Below are 27997 nucleotides of genomic sequence, written 5' to 3'. Positions count from 1 at the left end.
CAAATTTGACAATTTACTTATAAATAAAATAATTGTTCACGCATTTTTGTTATATAATAATCCATTCCAAAATTTTTTTTTGCTAAAAACATAATTTGGTCATTTTCTTTAATATTATTTTCTGTAAATATATTGTCAAAGATTTCGCAAATGCATTTTATTTTTGTTTTACAAATTTGTCTATTGGAATTATAATTCCCATGTGTATACTATAAATAAAAATATACTCCAGTGTCTGCTGATACTAATGTTGATTTGATAAAGTTACAAAGTATTATCATGAACAAAAATATAGACAACCACGCCGTACTGGGCCTCATACTCCACTTCCGTTGATTTTTCATTTAGTGACACCAAAATTAACAAGAATTTTCTCGTCACTAACTGAGTAAATAAACTTAAAGTTAATCCTAAGATCCATAAGAATCCTTATAACGTTCATTACACTTTGGTCCATATCCACATTAAGCACTTCACTGATTTAATATACCCAATAGTTAAGTCTTAGCGTCAGCTCGGAGGTGCAAGCAATACTTCCAACCAGCACGGACAGGCCGTAACGTCCCGCCTCGAGTATTTTGGCCCCCAGCCTTTCGCGAAGGATATCCTCACGGACCTGGGGTCGACTGGGCCCACGTGTGGTAACGAAATGGGCGGCGGGGGGGTTGAAGGGTCGAATATGCATAAGCAATGTCCTGGAGCGACCCTCCACACTAGCAAGGCTTTCGCCGCTGCTGCGTCCAACGCCGGTGAACTGACGAACACGGGCTCTTGGCTTCGGTTGTAGAGCCAGACCCCGTCCGTTTCCAGAGACAGGGTCACGCCTAAGCCTATCTTCGCTCGAGTTTTCCGCACCTGGAAAGATATTTAACATATTTATTTTCTTCTTCAATTACTATCAAAAAGTAATATTTGACATACGAATAATAATATTCGTTGACTTTCATTCAGGATAGATAACATTCATACAATATTATGGATATATTGTAATCTGTACACAAGAGTTACTACTAAGTTTAAAAGTCTACAGTAACAAGGAAGGCTTAAGTTCGAATATAATCACTAAAAATGAATGAGTCTACTTCAATAACGTTACACGCCAATATGCTTAATGTTAAATGATATAACATTAGACTTATGTATCAAAATCACGAACGATTCAACTCCCTAACAACATCAAATAAAGATAATTAAACACTGAGTTACGAATGATTTTTCCCGTTACAACATTAATTATAAAATCTCAGCAATCAGCGTATTCAATATATTCAATTATATACCAGCTATTAGTTAAATTATTAGCGGCGTATGCGCGGCGTGTAGGTATCTCGAGTTATCGCTGAGGTTATCTGCGCGCGGAATGTTAAATCAATTTACATAAATGCAATACGCACAATTTACTGCTCAATCCAAACGTAGAAGATTTATTTTGACCTATTAAATATATCGGCTGTGCGGCGACTTTCGAATTCGAAGAAATTTAATTAAGAGATATTTTGAGATTTAGTTCGTGGTTGAACATTTGCGCCGAACGCCTGGATAAGTACTACCCCCCACTTTATTTATTCTACTACTGATCAGTATGTAGTATTGATGTGTTTTCCTACTAAATGTGAACGATCGGATGGTTAGGAATGGTTAATATTTCTATCAGTGTCAATATCTACTGGCGATATTGACCACTTACCATCAGTTATAAATAAAAAAAGATAAACTTTACATTTGATCATATTTCATTTTTATTATTTATATAAATTTCATCATTATATTATTTTGATTGGTTTAATGGTGTGTAATTATAGTACTATTTTTTTTTTTTTTTTTTATGTCATAAGGTGGCAAACGAGCAGGAGGCTCACCTGATGGAAAGTGACTACCACCGCCCATGGACATCTGCAACACCGGGGGGCTTGCAGGTGCGTTGCCGGCCTTTACTAGTATAGTAGTAAAGGCCGGTAGTTTACTAGTATAGTAGGTAACGATTTTTTAGAAAGCAATAGCTTCCTGTATTTTATTGCGACTAATGGTATTAACATTTTGTGAATGTATCTTAACACACACATGTTTTGAGTATTTCGTTAAAAACATTTTGATGTAACATAGCCCTTAGTTTTTTTAAATTCATTCTTTGGCCACTACATATGAACGTCCAGCATGATGACTTTGATTTTTGTGGAAAGAATTTAAATGATCTGCTCTGTACCATAAACTGTATAGAGTAAAAACACCAAGTGCCAAATGAGTAACGTAAAATAAAAAAATAAATTACATTTCTTATTTTTGAAATAAACTACACGATACTGAGTATCGAATTAAATATAAGCAAAGCAATCAGTTTATTGAATTGATAATGGAGATGATTGTAAAAAACCGCGTATCGCATGTCCGAGCGCACGTACGCATGTACGTTTCGTGCGATTCGAATCACGTATGAGATTTTGGCAAACCCGACCGTGGCCGGCTTGTACAGAACCATTGTTTTGGAGCGCTATGAAATCCGGTAACCTCATTCGAATGTGTCAATCGCTACGTTTTTTAAATTATCATTAGCGGGATACGCGGTAATGATTAATTTGGTAATGATTTCTGCTTTCATAGTGTACAAACCAAGCGTGTGATTGACAAGCGATGTTCAAGAAAGGGCTAGCCGTGTAATTTTAACCAGTTTGCAACCATACATATCATAATTGGTAACGACAGAATCTGAATTTTCCAGAATTTGAAGATGTAGTGTAGAACCGTTACCGGTACACTAATTTTTTGCATGCTTTATCTCGACCGAAGGATTTGAATGGGACTTAGAGATATATAGTCGTATAAGCTAGTCAGTATATCACAGAAAGAGATTTAAAAAAAGTTGTAGTTGTTGTATTACCTGTTCAACTTGCGGTTCCTTGCTGTCGAGCGCGTCAAGACAGAGCCCGTGTCTGCCGGCACACGTGCCGCCGAACACATCGACAGCGCGCACGCGCACACTGAATTGCCGGCCTACCCTCTGAGTGAGCTCCCAGTACGCTAATCTACACCACTCCGATTCCCAGCTTTGACGCTCTGAAATGAAGAAAAAAACTAAATATTAATGGTCAGTACAAAATAATCATAATAAAAAAATGGAGTTCTTTTAGGATATTAACAAAACATTTATTAAAGATAGGTATGTAGGTACATTAATGAAATAGTTTTAATTGGACGCATTCTTAAGCGTTATTGTTGAATTTACAAACATTATCTTGTTAAATTAACCTATATAAAACAAATCAATATAGTGTGTTTGTTGCGGTCGGGTTTATTTATTTAACCGTGTCTAAAAACAGATGGATACGCGTATCGGTACACGCCACCTAGCGACTCCTCGAACTTGTTATTGCCACTCCCTCTACTTAATTGGAGGGGGGAAAGAAATGTGATTCCTTAAAAGCAGAAAATGCTATTTTTAAAAATTCAGCAATTGTTTTAAAATTTCATTCTCAATGTTGATTTATTTAACATTAATGCTGATATGTCGCAAACATTTTATCAATTTTCTATAGTAAGAAATTTCAAATTCCAGAAATGATATTTTATATAATATTAGCTGAACCTGCGGCTTTATCTTTCCTTTATAAAACACAAACTTCCAACCCCCGTTTTACCCCTTTAGAGGTAGAGTTTTGTAAAATTCTTAGCGGATGTCGTGTAGACATCATAATAATAAATATAAAATAGGGTGTCCCATAAGGAACCTACCTGCCAAATTTCAATTTTGTAGATGTTATAGTTTCTGTGATTTCGTGCTTAATAATCAGTGAGTGGTATTTTGCTTTTAATTTTTTAAAATATAATAATAATTTCTTGGGCGAAAAAAATCATTATTATCTACACATAAGACACAAATTCGGATACGCTACGATCATAGCTTTGTCAAACAGTGTCACAACTTTTCGTCAGCCCCAAGGAAGTCGGGTGTTGTTTATTTACTAAGTTTATTTATCTGACGTGAGAGCTAAAGGCGCAAAGTACGTAGATGTCAACGGCTTCTCAAATGACAGTGTATTTCAGTGAAGTTACGTCACGTTATAGCTCCAGAAACTTGGCTCAAAACGACGTGACACTGACGAACTGTCACACCGAAACTCGCCAAAATTTTAACTTTAAACTTAGATATGATGTTATTTCCGACGAAATTTCATAAGATTATACAAGGGAGATAATTTAAATGGTTCTTTTTGGTATCTGATGGTTATTTTAATAATATAGCTTTGTATTAATATTTTCGAAAAACTATTGAAAATAATTTTATAAGACTACTCAGGAAATCGTCATCGTCATTTGAAAATTTGGAAAATTCGTCATGTGTCATATGGTCGGTGTATGAATAGCTTCGACGGTAATAATACGGTAGCAAAAGCTAAAAGTAATCCGCTATAATATCCTCTTCATGCATAATTCTTGCAGCCACTGTTACCTCAGATATGTAACTACGGAAAACCAGCTCCGTCCGAGCCGAGCAGACCAATCTTTACGTCATTGCTATACAACGAACTAATTACTAGAGATTGTGGTATGTTATATTATCTCCTTTTTCTAAATTGTCATTTTTACGGTATTTTTATAATCCAATGGTGAAGTTAAAAAAATAAATCTTTTTCAATTCCAAATAAACAGATAACTACAAAATTTTCCAATTTTACAACTTATGATTCGATAGATTTGAATCATTTCGTTTATGACCAAAGATATAAGAAGATACTGGACGATATCATTCGTTAATAAAAGATAAAATGTTATTTTTATAAACGAAATCAAAAACTGATTGTATGTAAACATTATGTTACCAATACGATTGTAACGGGGAAATATGACACTCTTACGAACATACTTTCTGCAAATATCCCAAAAATATAGCTGCGTAATGAAATTCCAGACCTCAGACAGACCATTGTATGAAACTCCACGCTGCTGGTTATCCAAGAGCTAACGCTTATCTTGCTCAAAGAACTAACCTAGCAGTTCATAGAGGTAATAGCGCCGTCGACCTAGATAGAAAGCCACGTGATTTTTTTGGATATATTTTGCGTGTCCTGTCTATAATTTTTTTTAAGTCTGTTTAGTTATATATTTTCAAAATTAAGTCATTTATGTAACGTAAATTATGATTATTATATATTATTAAATGTAAATTAATATGATTCCATGAATTAATAAATAATACTCGTACATTCTATATACCTAAAACAAATTGTAATGTCGCCTTATCTATCTAAAATTAACCTAAAGCCGATGACGCTACAAATACACTCATAAATTAAATACTAATATTGTTCTTGATAGATATTATATTTGAATATCTGAATAAATGTCCCTCATTTTTGTATTTGAAGACCTAGTATGTACATTTAACTTAATACCATCAGGTGTCTGACAAGTCCCATGAAAAATGGTAGCAGTATAGCGTAAGCCGGCGCCAGGCTGGCGGGCCGGCAATCGATCGTCAAGGTTATACCACGAGACACGTTCCTAACACCATGACGCCATGATTCGACCTGGTGGTATAAACGATCCTGGTACTTAGGGTTTTGATTGCAGAAGTGTAAATAAGAATTATAACAATATTTGTTTGTGATATTAAGGGCTTTCAGTATACGAGTTGTTTTAATTTTGACGTTTTTATTTTGATGGATTATATACGACAAAGGAAACCCGTCAAACATCCAAGCGTTTCTATTGATTAATGATTAGAAAATTTCAATATAATTTTTCGTATGATTAAATATATATCTGTATATCTGTAGTTTCATCGAAATCGGTTGTCTAAACACTGATATAGGACGCTAGGCGCAAATCATATCTAAAGGGAGCTCGGACGCGGTTCGACGACCTCAGTAATTGTGTATAATTAAACGTCACAACCTTCACGTTCGGTGACGTTTTACAGTATCAATTATAAATGCTGGGCGTGTTTTTTTTTGCAATGGGAACAATCAAAGCCACGGTTGGGCTTAGATCTTCTCTTCATTAGAAAACGTTTGGAGCTTTTCCACCACCACGGACGTACAGCTATGGTACCAAATATGTATTACAAAGTACCACTGACTGAATCGTCACGAGATACCCGAAACTATAAGTCCGATGGACTTGAAATTCTGCATAGTTACTCCTTTCGTGACGTAGTCACTCACTAATAAATTTATGGAAATTTCAACTTCAGGGGGGGACGTGGGAGGGGTGACTTTGTGTGTAATTACGAATTAAATTACGTACGAAGTCGAAACGGACCACTTTGATATACATAGCGACCAATCTCGTTAAAAATATTTAACGTACTTAATTCATTATCTATATATTATGTGTATGTAATTGTAATTCGACGGAATTTTACAAAAATAATAATAATTACAACTATTAATTTAATTACGATATTTCACTAGAATCTAATTACATCGCCTAAGATTGAGATACGGATGTACAATGTAATGTATTATAGTCAAGTATTTTATTATCTTATTTTATGAAAAGTATTACATACATAAATAGTTTTGTGTTATTGAATTAAGCTAATTTGTTACACTTATAAACAAAATTAACATACCACACGATTAGATTGTGCTTTCTTTTTTTTTCAATATGTCATTTTGTCATTTTCGGAATATTTAAGATAAATTATGTTTGTGAATTTAGCTAAGAGTGTGGTACCAACCTTCGCCATCGGTGGCGAGGGAACCCGTCGCTAGCCGCTCATGGTCCGTCCTCCTCGCGTCTTCTGTAATCTCGCCATGTTCTGTAAACAATAGAGTGAGTTTAAATTAATTACGGTTTCTATTAAAAGAATTTACTGGTGCGTTCATTTATTTTATTATGTAGTGCCATCATTTCTTATTACTAATATTATAAAGAATTACAATTTGTTTGTTTAATGCAGTGGTTACTTCCGGAACTAATTACATGATATACTCAAAAGCATACACATAGCTAATGTACAAATATATATAGTTACAACATATAAATTATAGATATACCTAAAATGACTAACATGTCCAAATAAGTCAAAAAGCTTTTGTGTCGAGACTCTAGACTCGGAGTTCAAACAAGAAAATATTTTATTATTCCATTTGCATGCTATTTCCTCACGTTACGTAAACCTGACTCACGAAAACTCTAAATGGGTCTATAATTTAAAGTCTGTCTTTTAGCGTAACTTGTAAAAATAATTTATAAACATTATTGTTCAATGTTATCTGGGTATTACGAAATATTTCTTCAAATTCTTATGTCTTTACTTATAAAAGGATCAAATGAAAAATTAAAAAAAGCTCAAGGTATGCAGCCGTAAACAGCTAAACACTAAAAACAAAGGGGTGGAAAATTTATAAATAAAATCAGTTTGTCATATTTTTCTAATAATACGCCATCACAGGTAAAAACAATTTAATTATAATACGCTGGCATAGTTTTATGACATTTTGCCAAAAAAAAACCGGATAAAGATTTGACAGAGTCGATTTTCGTTGCAAAGCCATATCCGTAATACTTAATCGGGAACGAATGGGAATCTTCTCTTCATTTATTTTCTCCAAAAACATTCAACAATCATTTGCCAATACTCTGACAACCCTGATCACAAAGCATAAAAATAATACTTAATAACTTTTGTTCTCAACGAAATCTGATACTTGTCTCGACTTGATATGGAAAAAAAAGTTAAGGCAAGTTTGACGGAAAAAAATTAGGTTATAAAGAATCTTGGACCAGTATTACTAGTTCGTAATGACATCAGCGCGAACACCTGCGGATAGACGTGGATTTGAGATGTACGGAAACCCTTTCGGTATTAATACTTCGGTATATTTTTATTTAAAAAAAAAAAAACCGAGTTTAAAAATGATATAACGTTAAAATTAAGAAGGCTCTCTTGAGTCTAATATATGTTTGTACTTGCATGTTTTTTTTAAACAATCGGGTAATATAATTCTTCTCCTGGAATTGAATTACGAATGGGAATTTGGAAGCTTACACTTCCGTTCCTCGGATTAAGGTAAAACCGTTGGTAAACCGCCGGAAGTCTTTGCAGTCGTGTCAGATTTGCCTTTCTCACTATTATAATCAAAACTTTTTTAAAAATATTTATTACAAGCTCTTTGGCTTTTAAGAAGATTCAATTCAATGTAAATCTTCTTGCAATTGTGAACACAATTATCGAGTTTACTTATGTTCGAGCAAATACTTTCGTATTCATGCGTAAATGGCTAGTTTCTCTTGACAAAAGCGTTCGTGGCCGAAATCTACCATGAGGATAATATGGTTTAATAATCATTACTAAAATAATTATCACTATCAAAAAAATCTCTATATGTATGTTCGAATGTCACGGAAAAAAACGTTTTCTCAAACGATAAAACAATACCGCATATTGGTCGAGCTGAAGATATTATCTTTAATTTTCATATAAATTAATATGTAAAGAGGTTTTATATTTCTTTAATTGTATTAAGGTGGAACGACTAATTTGTTCTATGTAATATACCTTATAGGAGGCGTGTCTTTACATACGTCCGTATAATGAGGTAGATTAACATACTAGAGATCTTATCGAAATGATCACCGACCACCGTACACACGAGTGTTAATTTATACATACAATAAAGTTAAAACTTGTCTGTACATTTGAACAATTGACTACGTGTATGAATATGCTGGTTTGTAGGAGGGCTTTACCCAAACCGGGGTTCCTATTAATTCATAAATATTCTAAAGCATATCTAAGATAATTTTACTACTAAAAATGATTTTTGTTTAATTAATTTTTGTAATATTATAAAAGGTTTATTATTATATATTATTATGAATATGCTTGAGTGATACATGAAATCGAAAAATGTTGAATACAAGTGTACGTACTTGTAGAGTTTGGATAATCAAACGCGGTTCAAACTCTTCGGAGTATTGCATGAGTACTAGCATGCTAGTTACGAGCACACCTCATTACAAATTCAGTAGCTCGCTCTTATTGTTATTTTTTTTAATAATATTGGACAACATCACATACATTACTCTGATCCCAATGTAAGTAGCTAAAGCACTTGTGTCATGGAAATCAGAAGTAACGACGGTACCACAAACACCCAGACCCAAGACAACATAGAAAACTAATGAATTTTTTCTACATCGATTCGGCCGGGAATCGAACCCGGGACCTCGGAGTGGCGTACCCATGAAAACCGGTGTACACACTACTCGACCACGGAGGTCGTCTTATTGGGTCCTAGCATGCTCTTAAACGACTAAAAATATAACCATTGGTCAAAAAAATATCTATTAATACTAAAAACCAATACAAACTCCTTAAAAGAAAAAGAAAAATAGAATATGTTATGATAATAATAAAGATAGATCGGTAATAGAATATGTTTTTACAGATAAATGAAAACAAAAGCCTCCACGTGTATTCTGTTTATGTTTAAATGCATGCTTCCTCTTCGTTATTGTAATGTTTAAACTATAACGCTCGTGCACTTGAAATTATATAAATTCATGATTGTTTTACTTTACGAAATTTGTTCTATTATTTGGGCACGTTTATAATGTTATATCCTATTGCGTACGTCAGAGCTCACGTTTAGAAATGTATTTTAAATCATTTAAATAAACACGTTGAAATTAAAGGGTTCTTTTTTTGAAAATTTAAGTTGCGAGATAGACTGGTCTCGTGGTACTTCATGTGAAGTTCGTGAAAAACCATGACTATACTTCCAAGTGTTAGATAAAATAAGCCTTCTCAAGAGGATAGAAACACAGGGACGGACTGATATTTATATTTTGTAACTTTTATTTCAATCATTTTCATTGATTCCGTAATTCTTGTGGATTATTGTGGATGAATATTATTACTGCGAGTATACACACATATCGCGTCCGTTGAGATGTAAATGTCCGATCTTGTAAATGCTGTGGAAAATGCACGCTGTGAAGACGCTGTTTTAACAGTCTATCGCGTTTTTAAGAACAAGTTTACAGGAAGGCGTATCAAACGTAACCAAATCTCGTATATAAGCCTATAATGTTTTGGAATAGTACATAGGATACATACTTTAATCATTCATGTCCCTCTGGATTGATAACCTCTCTTCTCCAAACAGTTAATCTTTGTATTACGTATTCCGGTTTGATTAGGAAATGAATCATACGCAGCGACATAAAACCTAAGATCCTGAAGAAACCAGCGCATTGATGGCGTAAAAAATATTTATTGTTACATTTAGTGTCTAAATGCGAAGGTGACTTACAATTAATAGTAGTACAATTAGTATTAGGATAGTTTGCTCACATGCCATTGCCTTGCCAACGAAATTTTTTTTTTTTTCAAATCAAATCATAAAATAACTCAATGGCCCTGAATGGAGGAATATAATTTAACGATAACTATGTAAAGTATAGCGATATGACACGATACGATTTGTGTTTATAAGACCGTAATAAATCAAGCGATGACGTAGGCACCTAAAGGCACACCTCCGTAATAAACATGCCAAGGGCCGATCGAGTGTCACTCGCTCGTTAGAACTCGGAAAGCACTTTAAAGAATCATCCTCGCTTCGATAAAGTCAGATGAACGCATTACCGCCGACGGTGGCTATCGACTTCGCTCGCCTTTGACTGTAGCGGGTTTAAGATTAAAATTAAGTGTGATAAGGCGAGTGAAGGTGAACGAACGAGCTATGAACCAGCTGAGTAATTTGTTGTCGAATTATATAATACAATTTACCTATAAAGTTTAGGAGCGAAGTAATGTTGTCTTTTTCTTTCGAATGTGTAAACAGTGGTGACAAAAAGAGCGAAAATATGTTAAACTGCATTTACAAGTGAGTGAGTGTTAACTGTATGTACCTTTACAAAATTTATAATATTCATATTGACCACGATTTCCAGGTTCTTGTAAGTAAGTAAGTGTAAGCTTTGCAATGCCTCGGAAAACACATAAAACTGTTGGTCCTGCGTGTCATCTTTCATCAGACACGTCTTTTTCCATTCAAGCTGAAATAAAGACCGGAGTCGACCATGAGGGATATCCTCATCATATCATATAATAAATAACTATTAAAATAAAATTTACAACCCCGACGATATATTTCATTCAATATTCTCTCGCTTTTAGTAATAATGATCCTGCTATGGAGAAGCATAAAATATGTGATTAGCAAACATCTAAAGAGTGTCGGCAAAACAAACACTGACCAGTTATATTTGTGTCAGGCGAGCGGCGCCGGCGCCACGATAACGTGACGATAACGTTAATGGATACCATCGTTATCGCGACACTCAGCCGATACCCGCGAGAAGGGACTGAATCACTTAAAACGGAGAACACGAGGCAACAATATATCCCCTAATCGCCCCGCCTAAGGTCGAAAATCTGTTACCTAGCGTGAAATTTATGAGCCGTTCTGAGACCGGATCGGTGTAAATGGAATGAATGAGTTCGGGGAAGCACGTGAGAGAGATCGTAATGGATTCGATCGGAATGTCAATGTCAACTGTATCTGGGAACGGGAAGGGACCAAATCGTGCCCGTCCATTCACTAAGCGCGTGGGGATGAAAGCCGACGGAGGCCTTATCGCAAGAATTACATTAGGATACGAGCGGAACAATTAACAATGTCGGTCGTGTTTCAGTGCTAATATATTCTCATTATGAATTAACGATACCCAAAAATATTATAATTGACGAGGTGTGGCACGTATAGGGGTTTAATAAAGCGTAGACAGTCAAATTAACTTCGCAAAGTAGGGGAGGAATACGTCTCGAATCCCGGGAAACCCTATGATGAAGGCTGGAAGGGAATCCCGCAATAGTCAAGTTTTGCACCCCCGTGCGGGAACATCGATTGTGGGAAACGGTATTTCCTGTGACGTATGGGATGAATCGTATTATGGAAAATAAAACACGAGCAATTATTTTATAGACCAAAGAGTTTATATATATTTGACTCCTCTGGTGACCATTGATTCGAAATACAAAGAATAACAATGTACAGTCCCGGTACGTCCGAACCGCTTTATGAAACAAGATTCTCAATTAGCTACGGAACTAAAATAGAATGTTAGGCTAAAATAAAACAAGACCTTAATGATCTACGTTAACACAATGTCAGATGGTTCTAAATCAAAGAAATATTTAGTAAAGTATGTGACGTTATTGCCGATATCAATTTCACCAGTATTAACATCAAAACCAGATTATTTATGGAAATGTAATCAATCAGAAATCAAAATACGCTTTATTCGAGTAGATTCTAACGAGAAAAATCGACGAGCAATATCTTATACGTGTGTGACTGAACCAATAACTACGTACCTAATAAAATAATTAGAATTATGCCACTAAGAGCTATGTATTATATTTTAGCGACCTACCCGTTTTTTATAAAATAGGGCGGCCCACCTGATTATAAGCGTACTTACACCAGCTCACTCAACCTTAAACCGGAACTCAACTTTACTAAGTATTGCTGTTTGGCGGTAAAGTATGTACACAGAGCCTTAGCAAGTATACTGTTGTATATACTCAAACATCTCTATTGAAAATTATCAGCTTTGAGACTTGCATGCGACATAACAATTCTCAATATTGTATAATCCGCATGTCAACACCAAATATCCAGAAGGGTCTCTATTAGAAACAAATATATCTTAACAGGATAGCGTCGCATGCGAAGGGAAGAGAAAAAAGTCACTGATGTTTGCCGTAAGCATTAATAATGTAGTTTAAAGATGGCGGTCGTCGTTGGAATGCGCGCAAGCTGAGCGACCAGCTCTCTAGGGCTGTGCTGTCGATATTATTTATTTTAATCGAATGATTTTTCCGGTTCACATACACATAGACACATCGTAACACATTTAATATTCAGATTAATTTTGAATCCTAATTACTTGATTATCGTTTTTATATTATTCCACGCGAGTTTAGTTTTTTTTTTATGGACAAAACAATAGGTACGGTAGATAGTCTGCATTCTTCGTTCGAGATATAAGCAAGAATATTGATTAAGACAATAGTATTGTCGATATTCATCGAACATCTACAACATTCTTTAGCATATTTATCACGCAAGGCTGCGTAGTCGCCGCACAGCGCTGAGTCGCTATTTAATTAACAGATAACTATGTTTGTTAAATGAAACAGCGCGTTTATCGCTTTTTATGTATGTTTTTAATGAGAGATAATATTTTCGTTGTAATACAGTTTTCTAATAGTATTTGTGAGACGATACGGTGTGATAGCGATATTTAAATAGCTTATCATATCGTGAGACACAAACAAGTTCATTGCAAATAAAAATAATTTTAATTCAACAGCTCACATTTAGATCTGTAAAAAATGAATTGTGTGCATGTGTCTAAGCGTCAATATCATTTGTGTATGAAAATTTAAGAATATCATAATTTGTATTTGATTTTTAAAAACTATCGATATACTGCACATCACTTTCTTTCCCTAATTTCCAGGAAGCGGCGCGGGCGCCTGCCCTCGGTCGGATTCCTTTATCTCCCGCGCTTTTCGACGCCGTCTTAGATCTCACAACATTTTGATTTCTACATTTTCTATCATTAAATACTTGTTTTGATAAAATTGTATTGATTAGTTGCTCCGTTGATCTTAAATTATTTTGATCATACACTAGCTGCCCCGCGTGGGTTCTACTACATACTATTCAGCTCGCTGGGTAACGCGATGTTTTATACCTAATCTAAAAAAAAAATTCAATAAAGAAAGGAATATCCTCTTTTTTGTGCGTAATATGGGTAGGTGGACGGGAAAATAGACCTCTCGATGGTAAGTGTTCACCACTGCCCATAGACATCGCCGCATTTGGACATTCCTTGCATCACCAATGCACTACCAGCCATACCATAATTACACTGGCTCACTTATCAAGCCGGAACACAACAAAACTATATATTGCTGTTCGGCGGTAGAATATCTGATGTACTAACTACCAAGGATATGAGCGCTTTCAAACAAACGAACTTTTCAGCTTTAAATATTAGTACATACATTACATGGAATCAAATATGTATAAATTCGTAATTAACGACAAAAACTAGTTACTCTTTAACGTAGTTGAATTAATGAGCTACGTATCTAGTAATACGTGCAAAATAAAAACTAATCTACTTAATAAAACATTTAGAACTGACAACGCACAGCTTTAATCGGTTCGTCCAAGTATCAAAATTCGCGTAGTTATAATCGAACTACATATTTAACGAAAGATTCTTTATTCGAATAGTACCGATAGAAACAACATGTACTAATAAAATTGCCCTTATTTGTTTGAAGCGTATTACGTTAAATGTAATTTATAAACTTGACTGCCTCGTCGGTTACCTAGCTTATAAGGTTCGAGCCAATAAAATGCTGCTGGATTTTCTGTTGAGGATACTCAGTAGCAGCGACGTGCCTCGGAAAGCACGTTAATTGGTCGATGCACTTAAACCAGGGATATTATGGTGCTCCGCAACCGTAACCGATAAAAAATATGTTTATAATAATTTTGGTTTGGTATTGTGTTATACTTAAAGAAAGTAACTCTGTTTTTTTCTGAAGTTTTACCTAATATTCAAATACCTACAAATAAAGTTAAACTGTTTGTCTTTCTAAATAATTTTATATTAGTAACTAAAACTATGCAAACAATCGGATAATCGGTTACGGAAAAATATAATTTCGGAAACTGGTAAAGTATTATTCATTTATCCGTATCCATATCAGATTTGGAGAGCGAGCGAATACGAGTGCTTAACTTGTGTTAGCCCAGACACTTGTGTACGTCCTGCGCGGTTAGACTTATTCGCCATTGGCAAAATTGGTCAGGAGGACATCTTTATTAATAATGATTAGAAACATTATAATAAAAATTACCTTTAGGTTTAACGTCGTCCATTGCGATCCGACTGTATGGAGGCGGAGGGGTTTCTGGAACAAGATAAAGATTAATTAATCTACAAGCAATTAACTACGCCAAAATGTTTTTATATATTTTTTTTTAAGTATTGGGAATTGAATCACAACGCATACTTTATTTCAGCAGTACGGCTTTTAGAAGCACTTTTGTAATGACATTTTAAACAATCGTATTATACGTTACACCGGTTTGGAATGTACATTCTACCGAAAAGAACGGAAATTCTAAATAAGATAATTCATAATAAAAAAAAAAAATTAAAAATTCTAAAGAAATATTTGAAACAAAACATCATATCATCAAACAGAAGTCACTACATTAACTATACTTATTATAAATAAACATAAATTAAAACTACTAAGCTCATAGAACAACTATCGAATAAACAAAAAACATCTAGTATATAACAAAGATCACAAAAGTTGAGTCAAAGAATGTTCGTTCCTCGATTCCCAGAATCGTAACCTCTGCGTTACTCGGCCCAGAATCGAAACTCCACTTAAACAAACATAACATCAGGTAGAGCCACTTATGTCCAAGTTGCCTGGATCCCGAATCAAACCCTATGTTTTAACCAAAAAATATTGCTGTTCTGATTTTTTTTGTGGTTTATTTTGGCGGTTGAATGTCGTGAGGTTACACTCTAATTCAATATCTCGTCTAGAGTATTGTAGAAGTATGAATGTTATTGAAGCAAAATAAATGTGTTTTTAAATTATTATAATGTTGAAATAAAAACTTGGATATTCTTGTGATCGCAATATAGACGAAATACTAAATATTTTGAAGTAGGCCTAATGAGTCTTGATACTTTCAAAGATAATGTCTTTTTAATAATTTAGTAAGAAATATCTGCTTAGAAACAGTAATACAAATGGAGTTTGAATGAATTTCACGTACAATCTTGCATGATTTTATCCTATTTGCAAACAAAACGGCACGCGCTCCTGACTGTACCGAATTTCGGGCGCCATTAATATTTTCGAATTCAGAATGCGCGTCGTGAAATTGTCATTTGCGATTCGGCGCCGGCGCGGGCGGCGGCGGACGTGTGAAGTGTGAATATTTTCGACATGTTCAACAATAATCGAATACAAATAAAACAGGCACAATGAGATTGTATAGCGAACGCGCTGCGCTTCCCAGAAGTTTTTAACGGCGCATGCGCAAGAAATTTCTAAACAATCCCAGAGTATGCACCTGCATATTGAATTGTTATGACATAAAATAACAATAAAATTATTATCATACGTTTCTAAATGTTCTGTGAAAAAAAGCTTAGAATCCTAGACGGTTTGAAAAAAGTTTAAGCCGCCAATCTTGTTACGGACAAATTTAAACCAAATTAAAAAAAAAACAGAACAGGCAGGCTATGTTGATATGTAGATGATAATACGCACATTCGCCTGTCCGCTCGATTGAAACCCGACACTGACAAATCACAGGACCTCGTGATTGCCTATTAAAAGTTTCAAGCTCAGACTGAAATACTTCAGATGACTCACAATGAGATTCCAGCCAAAGCTGAAAAACAAGAAAGCAAACGTAAACGACCCCACACGCCTAGCGTGCCATCGAGAAGATATAAATAATATTACTTGTTGACTTTGATATCCGCCTGTCCATCCACACTAACGACCAACAATTTTTACCTCTAATTATTAACTAATAGAATCCATTTTCGATTAACTTCCCAAAACCAATATACCACCTTTTCGCAATAAAAATACAACGTAATTATATGTAGAGTGGCGTGACTAAAACTTTCAAATCTATTACGTCACATACACCCCTCGTTCATTAAAGAAAAAAGAACTCTGCATCGTTAATCATAAAGTACATTTAATTAAGAATTAACATCACCTAATGCAGGACCTAAACTAGTAAACGAACTAAACTGCCTCATATGTCAAAGGGGACACGATTCAAATTTCAATGCACCGATATAATGTATCGCGTTTCAATTTTATTTAAGTTACGAGTTATTGAATATTAAACCCTATTTCTGATCAGATAAGGATCGTAATTATTTAACGATGAGAAGGAATTCTAACTGTGCTGTGAGCATGGTGTTATAGTATAAACAAGAATGGAATAGTAGCGGTAGTAAGTTTAAATTGCGAGTAATATGTTATTACAATATCAATAAGGTCCAATATGCTAGATATAAAAATAGATTATATTATATTTAAATTTAGCAAAACTTTTATTGTCTGTGCCTTTAAAAAACTGTTCTAGAGACTGTTAAAGTTTTTACCTTTAATTTTAATTCAGTTCTTAGTAATAATAATAATATATAATATATATATATTAAGCTGAAATTGCTAATTCCGGTAATTAAATATTTTTTTATTTAATTCTAATTGTATTATAAATTCGAATGCTCAGACACCGTAAAAGTTCAAATCATCCTTAGGTAACGGAACTGTGATTAAAGACTGGTGTCAATACTTTGCCTGCATTACACATGAATCATGATCTAAAAACTAAAATAAATAATATTCCTTATTATTTTGTAAATAAAATAATGGTTATCATATATAAAATACTTTATCAGTAATTTCTGAAATATCCTTGATCTATTCAAATATTTAATGAAAATGATCATCCAAATCGGTTCATCAAAGGCAGAGTGAAAAGAAAAGCAAATATTACTAAGGTAAATAATTATCAATAAATAAATAAGAATTGTCCGATATACATACATGTCACGACGCAATAGCAAATTAATAAATAATCCAACCAAATGATTAAACTGCATATCAAGATTATAAAAAAAAAAATCAAGGACACCGGTACGACCCCGAACTTATTTGGCAGATGATTGTTTTGAAATAACAATTACTAATACCCAAAAACAAATATATACATTCCAGAACATTCTCTTATGTATGTTGTTTAACTATTAGTAACAATGTCATAATATTCTTAAACATTGTTTTAGCTTCAACGCATGCAACACAAAATAATTCCACTGGAAGTTCTAAATGAATCGATAAACAACTCCGAAATAGATCAATAACACATTATCGAGCCGTGTACGAGGGGCGTCGGTGATCTATGAAGGAGCCAGCATTAATTGCTTTAGCGGCGTACGGAGGCAACAAACAGTTTTTAATACGAAAAAACGTTATACGCACGGATCGTTGCGCGCGTGTGAATCGACAAAAATAGCTCGCCCGAATTATAACAAGTCGGATGGCGCCGGCGTCGGCGCCGGGCGGCCGCCATGCCCACGCGCCGAGAAACGCGCACCCGGCGTTTTCCCCACTTTACAAACGATTCCGTGACAATTTTTCTATACTAATATTCTAACAAACGTCTGAACCGAACATGACCACGACTAACTTTTTTTATCTTTTGTAATTCATAAAATGATTATATTTCAAAGTAAGCCGGTCTCGCTTTACTTGTGTTCAAGTGTTCAATTTTATTTGCTCGAGCTTATAAAAGGTTATTTCCCATTAACGTAATTTAAGGATTAAATACTGTTGTTAATATGAAACAGTATACGATATAAATTTTAATTAAAGTTCAAATTTAAATGATATAAATACTTTAAAAAAACAAGGAAATAAACTGACAAGGAATGCTGAGAGGCGCCAAGGGATGACGTCACAATTGCTAGCCCCCGAGATCGAGGAGGAGTGGCTATAAGAATTCAAAGTCGGTACAAAGTCGTATTTGTGTTAGCATTCCATTTAGCTCATCAAGCTATATTTAATGTAGGCGGAGATTAACTTGTCAATGGACACACCTCATTCGCTGTCCAGCCGTCACATTAATACACATAAGCCTGTACCATGTTTTATTCAAGGTGATCGTCTGCCGATCCTATATACATACACTTCTTCGCATCCCTTTGAAACTACGATGGTCGGTTTCGACGAGTCGATCTTCATATCAGACCGAGCTTCAACGGATTCGTCATGTTTAAAATCGTTCCAAGAAACATTCGTAGAACGTAATTGATACAAGTCAGCGAATTCTCGACGTTCATAGACCTAGATTATGTACCTACATATATATATATATATATATGGAGTTTGATGGTACTTCCAATGAAACCCATGATAAAGTTAGTTAACTAACATTTCCAATAGGAAAAAAATTCAAGGTAAAGAATAAACAAAACGAATACCGAATGATATAAAATGACGTAAAATAAGCGAGAAATTAATACACGTACAAATCGAAGCGTCGATTGAAGAGTATGCCAGGGAAATAGAAGTAATATGACGTCAGAATACGACACTTGGCAAAAACATTAAACATGTTTTTCGTCTAATAAATCTTATGATACTCACTGATTCGGATTATAAAATTTAAATCCAAACACATCGTTGAAATACTCTAAGGGATTTATTTGAAGAACTCCAATTTCGTTACCACGAGTGAACAATTTTTATAAATATAATTTACTATAGTAGTTTAACTTGGTGGGCATTATGGAGATCCAGTGGTATAGACCACTCAGTCATCAATTATTACACCGCCAAACAGTAATAATTCGTGTTATTGTGTTCCAGTTCGAATGGCAGGCGAGCCATGTAATTATAGGCACACGGGACATATCAGTTCCTTTGGCGGAGTGTTTCTGGTGGCTGGAGTCATTAATGTATTTTTAAACTACCAATGTTATATAAAAAACAGTAACATACACAGTCGTAGTACATGTTCTAGGTCATAATTAAAGAGTAAATGTTGTGTCCACAAATTATGGCAAATGAAAGGAATTTTTCTGTTTTTTAACGCACTGACTAGTAATGTTTTTTTTTTTTTTTATGATTGAAAGTGTTCCGACACACTCATGACTAGCACAAAAGCTTTCTTTGAAAACATAGTTACTTTATTCAATATTTTTCTATACATTGGCACTATGAAATATTTACCATTCCTTACATCGCCAATGCACCATCAACCTTGGGATGTTGTGTCCCTTGTGCCTGTAGTAACACTGGCTCACTCACCCTTCGAATAAAAAAACTACAATACCAAGTATTGCTACTTAGCGGTAAAATATAGAATCAGATGATAGAATATACGAATAGTTATGTTTTTGCAATGAATGCTGACGAAATAGAAGATTTGTTGCAAGAATTACAAAATTCAACATAAAATAACTATCAGAGCCAGTAACTCGGTAACTAATATTAATAGCTCCATTAAAATTAAGTATTACAAACAACATTCCTTACATAGACATTGATAGTGATGTGTCGAGTACTAGTTTTACCTAGTAACCGAGTACAAACATTTTCTGATTTCTCGATTACATTTTTGCCAAATCGTATTGCGTATTCATTCGAATTACTCAAAGTGATAATACACGTTTACGTTTTTTATACAAAACTAGCTATTTCGTTAATGGCTCTATACGCTATCTATATCTCTGCAATCGAGTTTCGGTGTTTAATTTTGCGCGAATTACTAAGTTTGTATCGAGTAAGAAACGAGTACGCGATTCAATTGAGTAGGATTTATCGATAAGTCAAATATATTTCAAAAATGTAGCAGTTTCTGTTATCCTGGTCCATGAAGCTCAAACATCATGATGTACAAATTATAAAAACGATTACCTTATCTATAGAAATATTAAATAAGCCGTTGTATCAAAAACGTTATGATTCAATTATATTTAAGTGAATTAAGCAAATTATCAAAGAATGATGTCCTTAGCCCTTAGTCTCATAGTATGAAAGTATTCGTTAAGAAGAAAGTATCTCTCAGTCAGTTTGTGACCTGATCACAACTAAACAGAGACCCGGATAATATGTAAAAAATACGACATTAACGGAAACTACGACACGAAGTTATGCTAATTTGAAATATACAATTCGAGAACAGAAAACAAAATTATTAGTCATTTTTGACGACTATTTAATATACTGAAATCAATCATATGCAATAATGTTACAGGAGATGTTACCACCGTTCCATTTTTTTTATATTAAAAATAGATGCCATGTAAAAAAAATTGTAGAATCATTGCGAAAACTCTCATTCTCTGTCATGTCATTGCACGCAATGTCTCCAACAACAATGTTGTTGTTGTAAATACAACTATATGAAAATGCCTCCGCTACTCCGTCTGCAGGAAAATTTTCCCGTTACTAGAACCCCGGCTACGCATATGGTAAATTCGCGTCGACAAGGTAACAAAAAGACGTTTTAATAGATATAAAGAATCCCTTTGCAAACGGACATACAAATGACGTAACCAAATCCAACTCAAAAGTTAATAACAACTATTGATATGGCCGCCATCCGCATTTACAGTTTACATTTATAAAAGCCGGCGTCTTAAAAGAATTCATTTACACTCATTAGTAAGCCTTGTGGCTAATTTTTAGTTGACGCACAAGATACGATCGGTGAATTATAAAAGCGGCTTATCTGATGATATCATTTTATGTTTCGTAATACACGCTACAGTTTCCCGCCAAAGAAGTTCAATTTTCTACGGAAACGGTAAAGTAACAGTATATTTGGTTTAATTCAGTTCATAATAATAAGTAACCGCCTAGTAGATCTATTAACTAGTCTGTAAGACGTTAATAATACTCAATGGTCAAGACAAACTAACGTCATTGAGTTTTTCTGGGAAAAAATACCAGGAGCTAAGTTAGCAAAGGAGTTTGTACAGCGTCTCTTTACGGTCGTGTTAGATTGCAGTCCCATTAAAGAATAAGAGCAAAAGAAAGTACACATGCGAGAATAGGCTCTCTACTCTGACTTAACTGTTCGGGAATTTCACTGTTTAACTCTGGTATGTTCCGAGCATATTGTCAAATACAATATTGGTGATACCATTTTCAGCAACTATTGGAATAAAAAGGAATGGAATTATGTGAATCGTACCTATCTCATAAAATTTACTGAAGAAATTCAGTGACATTGCAAATATCTCTAGTTAAATTATCAACAGTAGCAACACTTGCAAGGCGTTAGATTCGTTTTGATTGGTCGATCGTATGTTGTATGAAATTGAGACGTTTGACATAATACGTTGAATGGGACATTCGAGCTAGGTTATAAGATCACGTTTTTTTAAACAAGACCGCGATGAGTCAGTTATTTTGAACTATTTGCAAGTTTTGTAACAACTTTGAAGTAATTGAAATATAATATTAAAACAAAACACATATTGTGTAAGTTAACAAAATTTGAATTATCTTAAATATATAAATTATCACATTTATCACATTCTTAGATTAAAAAAATAATCTTAGCCATTTGTAAAAAGCTAGTCAAAATCTGACGTTAGAGATCGTTCTATCGCATTTTATTTGTATTGAGCAAGTAAACAAAACAGGTGAAGATACCGGCGACCACTCAGTTCCATTCAATCCAATTCAGTAGTATTAAATAACACAAAACCCGTGTTTCCTAATTATACAAACCTCCGTTGAAATTAACTTTGATTTAATTAAAGTGAATGACGTAATATTTGTCCATCTTTTATTTTTGTATCGTTTCATACATCCTCAAAAGGCCTCTTACAAGTATTGATAATATAAGAAAACGATATTAATCCGGAATGAAATATGTGTCGTGGCGACGATTGACGCACACCAAAACTATGTATTTTGTCACTACTCGACTAGCGCCGGAGATATATCTCAACAATACACCAAACGATGCATCTAAATAAAGACAAACGACGCAAAATTCGTTAGCAAATGTACTGCAATAAACAGACCATAAGCCAGACTTAATATAATTATGAATATTCAAAGGACTTTTTTGTCATCGTTATATTTATGGCATCATTCGTCAATATTTCCAGGAAAACAGTTCGTATCTGATAGCGATAATATTTTACGTCATTTACGAGTACTTACCCATTAATAATTGTATACTTTAGTCGGCGCCAAGGATAAAAACAATCAAGACGAAAACAAATGTTGTTAGTTATAAACGATCACAGACAAGAGATGCTTTCAAATTTGTAAAGGCATTATCGTGATCGAGAAATGAGCGATCGGCGACACGTCCGCATCGGAGCCGGTGTCGGGGCCGGAGAGTAATAAAGTGAATTTTACCAGTTTCGCAAGAGCCGGCGGCGGGTGCGACCGGTTCCGTCACAGGTGCCGAGTCAATGGGCCGCTGTGACACAGACGGCGAATAGAATCTAGTAAACAGACGCCATCGCCAGTGAGATCATCGATAATTCCGATTTCACGACAAGAGCGAAACGGAAGAAAGTTGTTAAGGATTTCCTTTATTGATTTATCGTTCACGAAAATCGTTCCGAAATTAAGACCGACGAACTAATCACTTATAATGGCTACACGAATTCCTAAATTTTTATTTACGTTATTGGTCACGTTCTAAAAAAACGCTCCCACAATGACATTTACCATCATAATACAACTTTTGTAATAATACGATCCATTATATACCTGGCGGACGTAACGAGATAGCCATTCACAAATTCTACAAAGCAACCCAAAAACATGACCAGACTACAATAAAACGAGAAAAAACCGATCACGAAAATCGAGTTGAGCTTACGCAGTGCGGCGGTCGTACCTGCGCCGGCGCAGCCGCCCCTCCCTCGGCCCCGCACGGCGCGACATGGCGCCGGCGCCAGTCAGCCGACAAGCAATTATGGCTAAATAAATATCGGCCACGCCGCCGCCTCCAACGCAACGTTAACAGCAGATGGATTCTGCTATATCTAGACGACATCATTAAATGTACTCGTCTCGTAATTCGATAAATTGATGCGGTCGAAATCACCTGGACACGGATCCCGCGAGCGGATAGCGATCGGAGTCGTTTTAATTGGCGAATATAAGAGACTATTTCGATATAGTATCGCGTCGATTTACTCTCACTAACCTTAGAAGCATGAATTTCGTGGTGATCTTTAATCCGGCTAGTCTCTGGCGTCGCGTCGACGCCTGCGCTCGATAAGATAAGGACCCCCTCCCATCGAGAGCGTTCGGAAAGCGTCGTGGTGGATAAAAACATTCACAAATAGAGGCCGGCGGCGGCGGCGGCGTGATTGGCGCCGATCCGCAAACACGCTTCGAGCACGTACTACGCTCAGATTGATGTGCGTGGATTTGTTTTACATTCACTTTTAAGTGCATGCCGAATAACTTCTCCATATGACTCACATCTACCGAAATACATGCCTGTAAATGTTTTTATCTAGCTGTACCGAAGGCTTGCAAGTTCGTTTTCGGCATAAATCTTCGAGATTTATAGCCACTGATACAAATAGAAGTCTCTCGAATGTATTATTTGCATGACAGCCTTAGAATTAAAGCGAGGATGATTATTAATTGCATAAAATAATATATATCATTTGGCAACCATAAAGACGTATAAATAAAGTGAACCAGGTGTTCGAAATACAGCTATCTTTGATTGACTATACCTTTTTTACGACAATATGATATGATATACTAAATAAATTAAAAGAATAAACAAAATTTCGAATAAATCTTGTACATAAAAAATATACCACAAAAATAAAAAATATTTAAATGTATGTCCTGTTTATATAATAAAACAGTTCATGAATATATTCATTGACGTATTTTTATTAAAAAAAACTGCAAATGCCAATTTTTATAGCGAATAAAACCTACGGGCGTTTATACGTTGAACGTGTTTGCAGATTTAGCATCAAAACATGGTCATATTTTTATTTACGAAACTTCAGATGAAATTATCAATGTCCTACAATTACCATTCATTCAAATCTCTTAGCTACATTTAAACCTCAGAAACAAACTGCATTCAACAGTTAGTAATGTATTTGTTCAACAATCAACCTCGTATACCGTATAAGTAACTCGGAGGAACGTTTCAAAGGAATGCCGAGCTTTGAGGCCCGGCGCGTCATCCGTCTGTGGTTCCTGACGCGAAAGTTGACAAAAAACTGGCGACGAGTAAACGGCGAGACGACGACGGGATAAAAAACCGCACAGGTGAGGTCCAAACATTATGGACCGACCATGGAGAGATGTAAATAAAGTTAAATTTGAATCCACCATATAAATTGCGACTATATTTAGTAACAATTTATACAAGTTCTTAAATATTACTTAACTTTGTATTCATCTGTTAAACCATATATGAAAAAGGTTTTTACCAAACAGTTTATACCATATTTCAATAATTACTACTTAATTTTAATTTGCAGAGTTCATTTGTTTATTCATTTAGTATACTGACCATACTAAATATTTAGCTAGTTTTAAGCACATTAGGACATGTGTAAGGTGAATATTGAAAAATTTGATACATATTATCGTGTCTATGAAAGTGAAAGTTAATAGAAAAACGTGATACAAGGATGTCTTGATATGAACGTAGAAGAAACGCCACCCAATAAAAACTTATCAAATTATCTAGGTATGTAATCATTATTCACAAATTTATTTACGCTTTTAAAAACCACTTTTTAGGCTCGTTAGTAGTTTCTTAGCCTACTTTTGTATAATTATTTGTTGATGTTTAAAAAAAATTAAACGTCTAAATGATTATTTCTGTTGATTTCAATTCCATTAATAAAATTTAAGTCGTAAAATTTGTAATATAAATATTCATATTTGAAACGAAAAGTAGTAATTAAACAAATATACATTGCGTTTTTTAGAAAAAATAAATTTCGAATCGAATAGAGTACTTTGAATATTTAACACAAAAAAAATCTTAAAAAGATCGTTAACATTATAAACTTTCTAAAAGGAATGGTGTAAGCCGAACGTATAATTTTTATTTAGTCTAGGCGGTAGGCGCCGGACTGAATATGGTTATATCAACTTGCCAAAAAGATAAACATTTCAAGTTTTTGTTTATACACAAATTTGTACGGTTTCTGCTTTTTGGTCACCAAAGAACAAACGAGTTGGCTAAAAAATATTTACTGCATTCATGGGTGCTGACTCCAAATTAAGCCATGACAAAAAGTCTACTGTCTTTCGGTCAGTTTAATATATGTTCTTATGTCATTATCTAGTAAATAAGCAGTTTTCTAACAATGCATAAAAGTAAATGTTTATAGATATAATAACTGGTGTGGCCTGTAGTTAAAATTCAATATTTAGCGACTTTCTTCTTAATTAATATGCTATCCGACATTGTCAACACACCTACGTACTGTTCCTAAGTACGACCGTAGTACGTGGGCGTGGGCGGCCGTGGGCTGCGCGTGAGTCGATGTCATGGACGTTACGACATTACCCAAAACAATTAAAATTGGGGGTATATCTATTTTTTTTTTCTACTAGTGTTTTAACATTTTTACGAAATTCAAACGATTTCAATTTATTTACGGGGTGGTACACAACTTTTTTATAACATTTTTAGCAGTAAATTGATAAAAAATACCTATATATATTTATAAAATGCAAAAACCCGGAAGTTACTGGTACATACATAAATCGAGTATCAACATTGATCTCGAGCGTATCTTTGGTGATTTTGTTGACTTCGTCTAAATTCAGGAAGGTACAATATTACAAAGGTCGACATTGTGAGGAAACGCAAGTTTAAATATGTACAAAGGCTGACGGCAACGCCATTGCCTGGCGAATTAAAAAGTTAACGGGCTGCGCGCGCCGGGCGTCGCGGCACGGCGGCGCCAGCGCCGTGACCTTGTCTAGTTATCGCAAACGAGTGACCCTCGCAACGGCAGATTAGGTGCTCGTTACATACTTTACCTACGCCGACGCAATGCCGCGCCCGCGCTTCGCACACCGGCGCCCAGTCAAACTAATCTGTTTATATACATTTCTGAATAAAAACAGGTATCAGCAAACATCAATTGGGTACACTACATATTTTACACTTTGAATCATCCTCGCACGTACAAAAAATACGTCGGTTATTTAAAAAGGGAAAATTAAGTGACGTTTTGTAATTTTGTGAAGAAATACACTACTCGATCTAAGACGACCGCTGATGTCAGTTTCTATAAATAGATGGCTGAACACAAATGTTTACAATTCTCTCGGGGGATGGAAATATTACTTGAAACTCTGACGTTAGTTTATACACAATATTATCGAGGAGTAATATGAAAAGCGACGGCGGCGATCGTTCAGTGCGGGCGCAAGATGACGCCATAATCAACGTAACAACACATACAGAAGCAAATATAGTGGCGATAAACTGATATGAGATAACGATTTACACTGATATCGGTGCAGTCCGCCTCGGGAGCTGCGTGGATAAAACAATGTAACAAAATACAACCCATCGAACAAGTGTACACGCTCCTTTACTTTGCGAAATCTTAATTAACGACGTCAAGATAAACACAAATAGGTTAGGTCGCGATAAGAGTTCATCACACGACTAACTCTCGAGTTAGAAGCGACTGTTTTCCTACTTTCTACGCACGGATAAGGACGGTTTTTCGAATAGAATCTTCGACACTCGTGCACGACACCAATGCAACGCGAGAACCATTCATTCCAAATCACTGTCAACATCGAGCCGGCCATTCACATTTTACGAATTCTTCGTCACGAGGCGAGGGCACCCGGCTCGCGGCCACGTCTTCGATAACAGGCGTTCACATTGCGGCAGATTGAATTCCACAACCGTACACCGAAGCGAACACTGTGTCGACACATGTTTACTTCACTTGTTGCGCGGGTCAACGTCCGTCACGTACCGGGTTCGCAGAGGCGGCTGAAGTGGTAGGGGTTGCAGCACTGGTGGTCCGTACAGTGCGGCAGGCGGCGAAGCTCGGTGAGGTCTCGCAGGTCTGGGAAGCGGAAGGCTCGGGTGACGGCGAGGCGCAACGCGGGGCCCGAGGGCCCGGGCACGCAGGGCGCGCCGGCGGGCCCCGCGTCCAGCGCGCGCGCCAGCCTCCGCAGCTGATCGTCAGGCACGGACGGCGCGCCGCCCGCCGCCAGCCGCCGCCGCAACGCGCGTCTCCGGAACATCACATGCCGCCGCCGGCGTCACGAGTCTCGCGGTCGCCCGCGCCACGCGCTACAGCTGCACTGCCGACACGACATCACTCGCCGCGTGCGGCCTCTCGACTGCCGCCCGCCGGGCCGCGGTCGCGGACGCGGGACGAGCGC

General features: G+C 35.6%; 1 protein-coding gene across 1 annotated transcript; it reads right to left on the bottom strand.

Moving 5' to 3' along the window:
• Positions 1-324: 324 nt before the first annotated feature.
• LOC125067139 (mothers against decapentaplegic homolog 6) lies at positions 325-27997 on the bottom strand. Its single transcript, XM_047675512.1, has 5 exons — positions 27583-27997; positions 14897-14950; positions 6677-6757; positions 2876-3051; positions 325-855 (listed from the first exon to the last, which is right to left on the bottom strand). The coding sequence occupies exons 1-5, from the start codon at positions 27854-27856 to the stop codon at positions 511-513; spliced, it is 930 nt and encodes a 309-aa protein (XP_047531468.1). The 5' UTR covers positions 27857-27997; the 3' UTR covers positions 325-510.

The sequence above is a fragment of the Vanessa atalanta genome, chromosome 11 (genome assembly GCF_905147765.1).
Source record: "Vanessa atalanta chromosome 11, ilVanAtal1.2, whole genome shotgun sequence".
In the NCBI taxonomy this organism is placed as follows: Eukaryota; Metazoa; Arthropoda; class Insecta; order Lepidoptera; family Nymphalidae; genus Vanessa; species Vanessa atalanta.
The sequence above is the reverse complement of the archived record's forward strand: the minus strand, read 5'-3'. Positions and strand labels throughout refer to the sequence as shown.

Bases quoted from the DNA above. Each gene is read 5' to 3' on its own strand.
- LOC125067139 (XM_047675512.1), bottom strand. From the start codon at position 27,856: ATGTTCCGGAGACGCGCGTTGCGGCGGCGGCTGGCGGCGGGCGGCGCG. The intron at 14,951-27,582 runs GTACGTGACGGA...ATCTTGTTCCAG, and splicing joins CAGCCGCCTCTGCGAACCCG to AAACCCCTCCGCCTCCATAC. The intron at 6,758-14,896 runs GTAATTTTTATT...TATTGTTTACAG, and splicing joins GGACGACGTTAAACCTAAAG to AACATGGCGAGATTACAGAA.